Source organism: Cebus imitator, unplaced genomic scaffold, assembly GCF_001604975.1.
Source record: "Cebus imitator isolate Cc_AM_T3 unplaced genomic scaffold, Cebus_imitator-1.0 Scaffold150, whole genome shotgun sequence".
NCBI classification, from domain to species: Eukaryota; Metazoa; Chordata; class Mammalia; order Primates; family Cebidae; genus Cebus; species Cebus imitator.
The window spans coordinates 3,366,963-3,379,432 of NW_016107465.1; the positions used below are offsets into that span (position 1 = coordinate 3,366,963).

The following is a 12,470-nucleotide window of genomic DNA, read 5'->3' on the forward strand; positions in this document are numbered from 1 at the left end:
GGTTTGTTTTTGATCCTCCTGCTTGGCCAGGAACATCCAGAGAAGGCTACTAGGTTCAGTTATCTTTCTCTGCCTCTCTTAGGGCTATTCTTACTAGGCTCTTAAAGAGGCACGAACATCCCTGTGAAATCTTTATATACTAGAATAACCCCTGTATCACCTCCATGGCTTTTATCTGTCATCCATGCCCAATAATAATAGACATCACTGGTAGAAAGGTTGTGCATTACGTTTACATTTGATTTTGTAATTTCAAATTATTTTAGAAAAGAAAATATATTGTGAGAGTACCTAAAATGCTCAAGAATGTTAGTTCTACTACTCTCTCTGGAATTGTATTTAATTATTTGTACTCCATTAGTAGAATCCTACATATGAAATCATGGAAGTTCGTGATATAGAGTCAGTACAGATTGTAAGGAATTTTTTTCTCTCAGGCTGGCCCATTTCACTTTTTCTGAAAATGAACATTTAAGTCCAAAGACCTTAGAAAAACTTCATTCTTACTATTAAACCAAGTACCATTGTTTCTGAGTCATCTGGGCCATTTAATCTCTTTTGCAGGATGAATTTTATGTATTGGCTGTCAGTATACACCTAACTAACTAAACTAAAAAGCTAACTTCTGGGTCTCCATTCATTACATTTTGTTTCATTGCAATTTCATTGAAGTAAGCAAATGTTCGTTTATTTTCCCACCTCAGTGGATCCTAACAAAGCTAGAAGAAGCAAGAGAACCCTCTCCGAGCCTTTGATGGAGAACACTGTCTGAAGACACACAGCAATAAGTGATTACAGCTCCTAGATTGTACCTTTCAAAACATGTTTGGGAAGCACATTACAGAAATAATTTCAAGTACCCAGTATTCTGGATGCTAAAAAAAGAAAAAATAAGGTAAAACAGCTGTGTGATTAAAATATTTCAATTCTTCAGAGATTACCTGGTTTTCTAGCTTGAATCATCCATCTATTTATAATTCTAATTACTTTGTAAAAGAAAAATTTATGAATCTTAAACATTTGCTGTAAGTTTTTCTCTGTAATGGTGGAGAGGTTGCCTGTAATTCCTCTCCTCATGGAGCCAAGTTTAATGTTTCTAGTTCACATTTTGAACTTCTGTCATGCTTGCTTCAAACTCCCTGAGTGATGGGTAAATAATCAAATCAAACATTGCCTCACTGGCATCAAGAGAATTTTGGTGGTGGTTTCTTCAGAATCATGAAGTTCTTTTTACAGATAAATATTTTGATATTGTTTTCTTTATTTTTAAATATAAAGGATATGTTTGAATTATACTTAAAATGCATAGCACGATTAAAAACAATCTTTTTAAATATAATTTATAATATAGATTGAAACCTCCCCTTAAGAAAGCTTTAGGAAATGAGTATCCTACTTAAAAAGGGAAAATCTCTCTGAGAACTTCAGAGTCTTTGAAATATTTCCTCAAGCCTATTCCATGAGATCTACTTGGTTTACCCATGTTTTTAATAGACTGTTAATATCATGTTTTTAATAGACTGTTAATATCAAAGGAGAATTTCTAAAGCCTTAACAATGCCTACTTTCCATTCACTGTTAACATGCAATAAACAAAACTCCCGACATCTTAGATATAGTGAATTATGCTTCCAACAGACAGCCCCTCTCATAAATAAGTGTATGTACCCTAAAATCTAACACAGTAACCTGTCCTGTTGCCAATAGATTGAGAATTTCTGGTTTGCTTTCTTTACAGTTATTCAAGTGAGAGTCACTCTTAAATTTACAGCTCATCACAAAAATCATCAGCTATACATTAGTAAAAATAAGGACATGAGGTTTTCTTTCTTGGTTTTTGTCCAAGATCTTTGCACCTTAATATTAATGGACTGTTTCAGGTATAAGGGAATGAATGTATGATTGTGAACTATGAAGAGAATGATGCAGTATCCTATTTAGTTACTGAATAATACATAATATTTGATGCATGTTGTATGTGCTACCAAGTTATTATAAACTGTTTTTGGAATTAAAGAATCTGTATAGTCAATGGTTGTGAAATTCTTCTCAGGCTCCTTAAACCCTTGCTTTGTTGTAAAAGCTGAAAATAAACAGCATGCTGTATTGAAATTGTATTTCTTGCTGACCAGATCTACTAAATGCTATTGATTTCTCTCTGATTACTAAAACACGTTTATTCTCAGTAGTTTCCCCCTAAATGTTTTCTTTACTGAACTTTTGAATTGAATCAATCAAAAGCTGACAAGTTTCAAACCACATGAAAGTGTTTCCATGTTGACCTTTGTTAAAAAATAATGTGCATATTTTCTGTGTCACTAAGCTCCTTTGGTTTTGCTTATGGCAGAATTATTAAACCTAAGAGTAGAGGTAGTCAGAAAGCTTGCATCAGATTGTCCTCATCCAAAACAAAATACTTCATTACCCATTCCAATGTTATGATTGATTATTTCACCATTCTCAGAAAAATTACAGCCCCCTCCCTCCCTGAGTGTAGTGTTGTGAAGCAGAAAAGTCTAAAATAAATAATAGTAAACATAGAAATTCTTCTGATACCCTCTGGCAGCCAGCAGGAGTGGGTCTTGTGAGTAGTACACATAGAAAGGATAGTGCCTGCCTTTCGTGTTCCCGTGCCATAGAACCGTGAACTATCTTTTCTTATTCTTTCCCTGCCACTCATTTACCCGTCACCTCCTCCCATCACTTCCTTGTCTCTAGACTAGAGGTACCCACAGTTTCAAGAGCTACATCGATATCCTGTGTTTTAGAAGATTGTCTTCATTTAAACAAACAAAAACATAAGAACATCAGTAGATCACTAATAACAAGTCAGTGTTTTTAGCATCACATTTTACAATTTACAGTTATTTGTTTGATTCTATAGTCCATTTTTCATGAAGGTTAAAATATAGAATCTTCTTGTATTTGAAAACCATCTGCCCTAAATTACATTTTAACTATAATAAGTGGATTTCTGCGGGAGAAATTTAAGCTTTCTCTGTTGTTTGGTAGTGGCTATGGAACGAGGTGCTGAGTCTTGTGCCCCTTCCATGCATTATTTGCTAACTCTACTACCGGGCACTTAAGTCCAGCACAGCATGTCTTCTGGTCTATGATAACTGTGCGAGGACCAAGGCAGAGTGTCTGTTACCTGCCAACTCTCCACCAGAAAACCTTACTCATTAGAAAGAGTGACTTTGATTTCTGGTACAAAAAGAAGCTTGTGATTTCTTCACATTTACAAAATACTCTCTGAACCAAAAGGCACACTACTCCAGTGTCTTCCCTTTTAGAGTGTATATATTTACTGCTTTTTCTCTAGCGTTCACAAAAATCCCAAGGTCAGTTTAGTATAGCTGAGTTGTTGTCTGGACCCTAAATAATCATGACCACCTGTGGGCAGTTCTTACCTACCCCTCTCCTCTACAATCCTAATCCATTTAGAGGCAACTATCCTGCTGGCATCCTAAAGTTTTCTTCGACTTACATGATCTTTTCTATCATGATTATCTCTCTCATTTCTTCTGATAGTAATAGCAGTAGTATTGTTCCAGTGAATATCTATGCACCTAGCTCATCTCATACAAACATCCCACAAAGTAGCATCATATTGCTGCCTGGTAAAAAGTCAGATTAAATTAGAAGGACTCTACACAGTGCTGAATTTCCTGCACCTACCTAACTTATTCAGTTATCACTTGCCAGTATTAGTTGATTCTTCAGGCTATGCCAGGTACTCCCTTCACATAGGCCCCTGTATTAAAAAGACGGTGACAAAATACTTGATTAGTTTGCCTGCAGAAGCTCAAAGTGTGTGCCAAATACATTGACCATGGATGCTTTCATGGCTGAGCCAACACAGTTCAAAGAAATCTTTTTGGGTTCCAGGGCTGTTGCTTTTTACCTTTTGTGAGGATCAACCCAAATCCTCAGGGATGCGTTTTTTCCACTCTGTAAGTCCTAACTCATTAGTGGGTCATGAAATCAACTAAACAGCTCCAGACCAGTATATTTCACAAGTGAAATTAAAAAGAAAATAGAGGAACAATAGATAGCACATATAAAATGATTAAGTATTGGTTCCTGAAATAACAGCTAAATATTCTATTTACTATGCATACTGGGTCACAATATAAAGTGTTTCCTATTATGAAATGCAGTTTTAAAAAAGAAAGCTTGAAAAACTGCTGTAGGAGGCAGGGGCCATCCAGTGATTGTTGGAAGAGTCTGGATTGTGTGGCACCTGACCTTAAATGAGGAGCAGCAGATCCACAACTCAGGAAGTCTAGAGATGGTTAGCACTTTTTCTTTTGAGTGAGAAGATGGAATCACCCTTGTTTTGGAATCACCTTCCAAAATATTTTTCTTTGCTGTTTATCAGGTACCCTCATATGATTCAGTGGAACCAGAAAAAGCATAGAAAAATTAGATCCACAAACAGCACCCTAAAAAAGACCACAGTCTACTGTTTACTTGGAGGTATTTCAACCTCTTTACCACTAAGCATTTACTGTAATAGAATTGGAGACAGACATTTTCCTTTTGAGTCAGTTGAATTTCAACTGTCTACCTTTTAGCTGATTCACCATAACGGTGGCAAAGGCCTTTAAAAACGGGGAGCTGATATGTACGGCACATTCTGGTAGGGCCAAAATATTCATTCTCTTGGCGGGGGGTGCTACGCAAATATCAATGCCTTTTTACTAAAAACAGTGGAGTTCTCATTTCTTTAAGATCCAAGTCAAAAATACAGATAACTTACATTCCATATGCAGGACTGAATACAGACTTGGTCAATCTGATTTTCTTTGGTGCTATTCAGTATAACTCAACTCTAAACGTAAACCCATTCACCCTCCTGCTTAGTCCTTCAAAATACACTTTTGAAGTTATACCTTATTGTTAATGGCAGTCTAATCAAGCTAGGATTAGTCGGTAAAATTTTGATTCTCGTCATCTGTATTGTCAATTTTGGGCCAATATGACTGTTAGAGCAAACTTTTTTCCCACTGCCAGGATTGGTCTTAAGCACTTTTTGTTTCAGCACTATCCAAAAAGCAAGGCCAGCACATTGAGAAGATGCAGAATCCTACTCGATTACAAACCTCATTCCTGTTTCTTTTATTGAAACATTTTTCTACTTTATATTTCCTCTTTTGTAAGGTAAATTTTCCATGCCATTTAAAAAATTTTTTACTTTAGAATTACAGATGACTTCTTTTTTTAAAGCATTATGACATTTTCAAAAAAATAATTTTGGCTACCCAAAAAGCTATCCAAGAAATATAACTTCAATTTTTTAGGTTGATATGGGTATATTTTTAAAGTTTTTATTACTTTATACAAATACAAATTAATTTATATTATAGTTTAACACCTGCTATGAAGATAGATATCAAACTGCTATGATAGAAAATCCCTGTCACTGAACTATTCATTGTTACTCTGATACCTTAATAATGTGTTCCTTCTAATGACGTCCTTGTAACAAGAAACCCTGTGAGACTGGTATAATGACTTACCTAATGATCAGAAGTGTAATCAAAGTAGAACATGTTGGAAAATCCCAACATTTCTTGTTATGCCATCATACCTCCGGTGTTCAGTTCCTTACCCAAAAGTTCCCAATTCTTGGGCTGAAAAACATTCAAGTAAAAATGTAGCATAGATTACGCTGAAATATTTTCAATATCAGTGATTTAATAGCCACACTCACAAACTATTAGGAATGGTATCTGGGACTTGTTACAAGGTCAGACAGATTGTTACAGACTTTTAAAATGATTATCTCTGTATGTGTGTATTACATATAAAAATGAATTTTTCAGGAAAGGTGCACTTTAAAAACACTTTCTCTTGCTAGTTTTAATTGATCAAATAGCCTGTGCTGCTTTAGAATGCTGATCCTTTGATGAAAATATGGTCATTGATTATGATAGTTTTAAACATATCTATTTCTGCATCGCTGCAGGATTTCCTACACTTTTCTGTTCCTCATTTCTCTTTTATGTGTGCTTGGCTGAGTTGCCTGTTACACAGTCTCTGCCTTGGTTTTGTGTATTCTAAGATAATTTATAAACACAGATGTTTACAGTGAAGTTTTTACTTTTGGAAACTAATCTTAGTCTTTTTTTCCTCTCTTTAAAAATTAACCAATTTTTAGTTGGCCATGCTCACTAATGACTTTTTTTCTTAATAACCGTTTCTTGGTATTGGTAGATTTGGATTGCATGGTAAGATTATATATTTTCACCATGTATACCTTTGTCAATAAAGATTTCTGATCTTTGGTCTGCTTCTGTTTTTAGTTTTTTGATAGAACTAGAAACATTATTAATAGCCTTCCCTTGCCTATATAAATTCTACCCTCTTTGAGGTTTAAATAAATGTGAATAACTAACAGATTGCCCAAGGCCCTGGGCAACATCCCAGCCCAGCATGATCACTGCTGACTAAAAGCTAGTGGTGGTATAGTACCTAGTGAATTCTTAAACACTGACATTCTGCCTCTTAACCTCAGAAAACTTCACATGACTTATTTCCCCAGTAAGTAATGAATATATCCTGAATGAAGGGCTAGGAGAGAATTTTCTACCAGCAGAATCAGTATTGGCAGAGGTAATTAATTCACCCCGATATTGAAAGAGTGTAGCCTTTCCATGCCTTAAGAAAATACTGTTACCACCACCACCCTTTGAATGACTTATTTAACAGCCCTCTTACAACTTGGGTATGGAAAGCCATCATTTTCTTGTATGCTTTAAGTGGTCAGCCAACAATAAATTAACACAAACTCAATGCTAGAAAGTGCTTGAAATAAGAAATGGCATTCTTCATTGTTTAATTTTCCTAATTACTGGATTCCGTTGAACCCTTCTTATGTTAATTGGCTAGTGATACCCAGTCCATAGCCTTTAGCCCATCGTGGGTGGGGAGGGGAATTGTCTTGCATTTTGTTTGTGTTTCTGGATATCCTAAAGGGCTCTACCCGCCTCTCTCTGTCCTCATGTGCAAAATGGTCTCGACTATTTCTGGACCTTTATTGTTCTAGATAAATTTAACATCAATTTGTAAACTTCCACAAAAGCTGTTGCTATTGCATTGGTCTCCCGAGTGAGGATTTCTTTTTTTTTTTTTTTAAAAGCTAAATGTTGCTATTATAGAAACACTACATATCAGAATAATTTCAGTCTTTTTCAGCACTTGGAGTTGTTCCCACAGAATGAGGACAAATGGTCCCATAACATGTGTAGCAAACCAAGGTGCACTTTATAGACTGATCTGAGGCAGACATTTCATACCTTACATCCCCACATGGTGTCTGTGTGTGCGCATGCATGCACACGTGCGCACAAAACCATCTTGGGCCTTTAGTGTGGAGCACTCCTACTTCTCAGAGGATTCTCCTGCTTGACTCAGCCAGCTACTGAGGGACCTGCAGCACGAGATGATGAGGCACACAGACTTGCCTTGAAAGGAGGAATCTTAGGAAAGCTTCTGAGTTACTATTAAGGCCACAGCATTTTTTTTGTTTAGGATCAGAACCATCAGTCAACCATGAGCTCTAAAAAACACAACATAACCCAGTGCCAACAGCAGAATGGTATATTCTTAGCCTCCTCAGAAAGGCACAGCATACATAATTCAAACAGCAAATCTGTGGAGGCCATTAGAACTTTGGTAGGATTACGCAACATTTGTCAAACAATGTGGACTTTTAGCCATTGCATACGTTTACAAGACCTGGTCATATACATTGGGGATAAAAACGTATATACACACACACACATATACACACTTTTCACCAATAAAACATATATGCTATTTAGAGCCCATTTACTACATGTCAGCTTTGCCTACATGGTGATCAAATTGTGGCAAAGCTAAATTAGATATATATCCATTTGGCTTAGAGCATTAACACAAAAAAGAACCAATTGTTTTAAAAAAAAAAATCTTTGGTGGCATGTTAAAGGAGTCACACTTCAGCATTAGGTGAGAAACAAAAATGTCTCTAAATTACAAGATTTAATTAAAAGCTTCAAATGCATTAACCTTCTTATTTTTAAAAAGTCACCCAAATCAATTCTAGAGGTTTCAAGGCATAATCTATAAACTAACAGGCCCCTTGCTTACATAATTTTAATAGCTATTTTTAAACATTTAAAATTTAAAAGTAAATCAGAGTGGCCTTTAAAAATTCTAGAAAACACCAAATTTGAAAACTGCACAAAATCTTAAAGCCAAAAGTCAAGAAAATACTTATAAAAACAATTTGGGACATAAGGACTTTTAAAGTATTTTGGTAAACTCAAATATCTTCCAAGTTCCATCACCCATCTCTGTCCCCACAACCTGCATGACGTCCTTACTGCCTGGCACAGGGCTGGCTTGGTGATGTCAGAAGCACTTGCAAATAAAATGAGGAGTTTGAAAATTATGTCTTCTGTTATGGGTGAGGGGTAGGCAGCAGCTTTTAAACAAGGTTGAATTCCCTCAGGTTCAGCTGTAGAATTGTGTCTTTGACAGCAGCAAACACAAAGCGAATATTCTCTGTATCTGTAGCACATGTGAAGTGAGAGTAGATGACTTTCTCTTTGTCAGGATTCTGATCTTGGTAAAGTTTCAGGATAAAGTCTCTGGCAGCTTTGACATCCTGCTTCGGTCCTAGTCACAAGTGCAATGAGGGGAATAAAGACACAGACTTAACACCATGTCTTCCCAAGAACTTTTTTTTTTTTTTTTAATCTTGAGACAGAGTCTCGCTCTGTAGCCCAGGCTGGAGTGCAGTGACGTGATATTAGCTCATTACATCCTCCACTTCTGGGTTTCAAGCGATTCTCCTGCCTCAGCCTCCCAAGTAGCTGGGTAATTATAGGTGCCCACCACCATGCCCAGCTAATTTTTGCATTTTTAATAGAGACAGGTTTCACCCTGTTGGCCAGACTGGTCTCAAATTCCTGACCTCAGGTGATCCACCTGCCTTGGCCTCCCAAAGTGCTGGGATTACAGGTGTGATTACTGTGCTCATCCCCAAGAATCATTTTTAATGTACTCTTGTTCTTATTTGAGATCCTGCTTTGATCCATCTTTATTTCTAGGGAACAGTTTATCTGGAGCGTTATTTTTATGGTGTCTCGTCATGAACCCATAAAATAGTCATATTTTAAAATATCCTCCGGTCTCAAAAACTTACACTTTACGGTGATTTGTTTAAAAATAGTGACCCAATTTGTCTGATTTGGACCACTTTCGAAGAGAAGTAATCCTTTTCGAAGAGAGAAAAGGAAGAATGTGGGAACTAACATTATCAGGCTGATTTTAAAGCTTGAGGGTGCTATACTACACAGCCAATATGGTTAATAAAAGGGGAAAGAAGAGTGCTGAAACATGAATCCACTAAATATCAGTGTCAAACTTAATATTTAAGACCTCCTGTACCAGAAACAGTTAGCAACAGGGCATGACACTCTCTTGCCTTGGGCAGGTTATGTATAAAGAACTTCAGAGTCCACTGTGTGTCTAACCTACACTTTAGAAGGACCAGGTGCTCTGACTGGTCCATGGAATGCACAGATAAATGAAGCAGAGCCTCTGCCCTCACCGTGCCCACTGGAGAGAGAGCTGAGCGAGCAGAGGATAGGACATAGTGTGATGTGGCCAGGAGAGCAAGTGGGGGGTCAGGCTGCCAAGGGAGCAGAAAAGAGGTGGCACCCCTACTGTGGACCAGATGGGCAGGGGAGGCCAGAAAGGGTCCCGAGGAGGGGAGACCTCTGCTGGGTCTTGCAGAACAACATGGAGTTGGCTAAAGGAGTTGGCAAGGGTATTCCAAGCATTGAAGGAGGCATGTGTGGAGGTGCTGCGGTGAAAACACGCAATGGTGCAACCAGCGCTTCCATTTGAAGGTGGGAATGCGGGGAGAGGCTGTTCCAGGCAGACCAGGGAGGCCCCTGTGAGCCGTGGTAACTCCGGACTGATGCCCGGGAGGAGGACAAGATCCACACAGAAACACTGTCCGCAAGATAGACACTTACCTGTGTATTCTGGGAAGTAGCTAATTAGATGAGAATACATGATTTTCTCTTCCAAAAGATCCTTCTTGTTCAAGAATAAAATCACAGATGAATTCAGAAACCAGGGGTAGGTGATGATAGTTTTAAATAAGGCTTTGCTCTCTTCCATGCGGTTCTAAGTGAAACACAAGGGACTCAGGATGAAGTAGAAAGAAAATATTTTGGAAACAACATGGCACATTGCCAGTCCATCCATCTCTTCTCTTGCCTCGCTGCAGTCCCTGGGCCACTGTCTGCTGAAGCTGGTGAGCATGTGGGGTCCCAGGCATCAGGCCTCCTGCTTCTGTTTGCCCCTGCCCAAGCCTCTTGCTAACTGTCCCCTTCGGGCCCCCCTCATCTGTAGCATCCCAGCTCTTCTTCAGCCCAAAACTCACATGGAAGGAAATAAGAAAGGCTTTGGTGCAACTTGGAGAAGGAATGTTCCTACCCACAATTGACAAAAGTTTTCTGTGTCACGTGATCGGGATTACCAAGTTGGGAAGTGCCAGCTTCAGAGCTGACATGGCCATCTCAGTTGTTGATGGGCTTCCAGACTGGGCCTCAGCAGTGAAGCGACGAGGCTCTTCCAGCAAGACCACTGACACTGGCAGAGATGGAGCCAGTGCTACCGGGCACCCACCCACTCTGCGTCACACTTTACAAGCAGAGCAGTGGCCCGTTTGATGGGTGAGCATACTGTTACTCTTCAGAACACTTAAATAACTTTCCCATGCCTGTGTAACAGTGGGATCTGGGGAAGATTATGTAGAAAGACAATAATAATTTCTAAACGTTGGACACTGGCAAGAAGATATTAAATGCTCCTAATTTACTGAGAGCAGACAGGGCACAAACAAATCTTATCTTTGACAATAATTGTTCTAGACAGCATTCTGCTCTTTCTGAAGTATTCCTAAGAGGAAAGAAATAAGAGCTTCCCTGTAGGAAGGGAAGGGATCAGACTGAAAACATCCAAGCTCAGCGCACACACTCAAGAGGGACATGCCATAAATCACTCCTTCCCCACAACTTCCAGACACACAGGACCATTGTGCCACTCAGTACGCTCTGGGGAATTAAGGTGTGGAATGTATTAAAGCTTTGAAATTTATTATGATCTTATTGATAATGGTCTCCAAGGAAACACCACATGTGAAAGATTCCCAGACAGTATACAGATATAATACATATCTACAACCAGAAGGGGAAAGTCTGGAGTGGCAGCCATCTCATTTTTCTCTAAATATTTTGTGATTTTTAGGAGAAAATGTTTAATTTCTAAGCACTTTGGGCTGAGATATTGGTCCCTTATGCACCTGACTAATCTGAGGAACGTCACAAGTAATTCCTGAAACAAATTTGGAGCAAATTTTTTATATTGATAACTGAATGTCTTGTCTTTAAAAAAAAAAAAAAAATCTCCAATTGGGAGAGCTGGGCAGCAGCCAAGATTTGTCTTCTTTGCACAATGACAATTAAATGGGTTAATCCTCCTCTAATTAGGTAATATAAGCTATGCTCCTCAGAGAAAAGTGTGCTCTCAAGAAATATAAGATATGATTTGTTCACAGTTATTGGCTAATCCTGGACTGAGTCCTTTATTGATTTACTGTCATGCCTTGGAAACAAAAGACATTTTTCTAAAAGGTCACGAGGTCTTCATGCAAGTACAGGGAAAGGATAAGGAGGAGGACATGAGTATTCCACTGTAACTAACCCCGACCTGACAGAGCAGAAGTGGCTTTGATGGTCTCTTCACTCCCAAGACAGCTGCCACTAATGGAGTTGGACGCAGCCATGCTGTGGCTGCACTATGGGGACCCTGCGTGCCTGACCAGGCTGGATCCATCCCAGCTGTCCTGAGGGAGTCTCTCTCAGGGAAGGGAAGGCAAGTGCAATCCCAGGCAGCCCCAGAACAGCTCCAAGCACCTAGCAGCACTGCCCATCCTAGTTCTGCTAGGGATCTAATTTGGGAGCGCCATGGGCCTATGGAGGTTAGGAAGCCTATGCCCAGGTAAAGTGTATTAGAGATGCTGCTGCTCAGCTTGGGCTGTGCAGGAGAATCCCTGGTGGGCATACAAAAGAAGCCTCAACCTAAACCCACTCAATTGGAATTTTTAATGTGGGGTCCAAGAGATGGCATTTTTTTTTTTTTTGAGACAAATTCTCACACTGCTGCCTGGGCTGGAGTACAACAGCGTGATCTCAGCTCACTGCAGCCTCCACCTCCCAGGTTCAAGTGATTCTGCTGCCTCAGCCTCCCGAGTAGCTGAGATTACAGGTGCCTGCCACCACGCCCAGCTAATATTTTATATTTTTAGTAGAGACGGGGTTTCACCATGTTGGCCAGGCTGGTCTCGAACTCCTGACCTCATGATTCACCTGCCTTGGTCTCCCAAAGTGCTGGGATTACAGGCG

The 12,470-nt window shown here is 39.0% G+C and overlaps 2 protein-coding genes across 2 annotated transcripts in view; one reads left to right on the top strand and one right to left on the bottom strand.

The window, feature by feature from the left end:
* VPS13A (vacuolar protein sorting 13 homolog A) overlaps positions 1-6,289 on the top strand; it is a 239,033-nt gene extending 232,744 nt beyond the window's left edge. The window contains exon 72 of the mRNA XM_017543278.2: positions 705-6,289. Within this exon, the coding sequence (XP_017398767.1) occupies positions 705-755 (51 nt within the window). The 3' untranslated portion in view covers positions 756-6,289. The remainder of the gene's footprint in view (positions 1-704) is intronic.
* Positions 6,290-7,587: 1,298 nt separating this feature from the next.
* The window catches only part of GNA14 (G protein subunit alpha 14), a 223,480-nt gene continuing 218,597 nt past the window's right edge, over positions 7,588-12,470 (bottom strand). Inside the window, exons 6-7 of the mRNA XM_017543284.2 lie at positions 10,035-10,188; positions 7,588-8,667 (exon numbers count right to left, since the gene is read on the bottom strand). Of these exons, the coding sequence (XP_017398773.1) occupies positions 8,477-8,667; positions 10,035-10,188 (345 nt within the window). The 3' untranslated portion in view covers positions 7,588-8,476. The remainder of the gene's footprint in view (positions 8,668-10,034; positions 10,189-12,470) is intronic.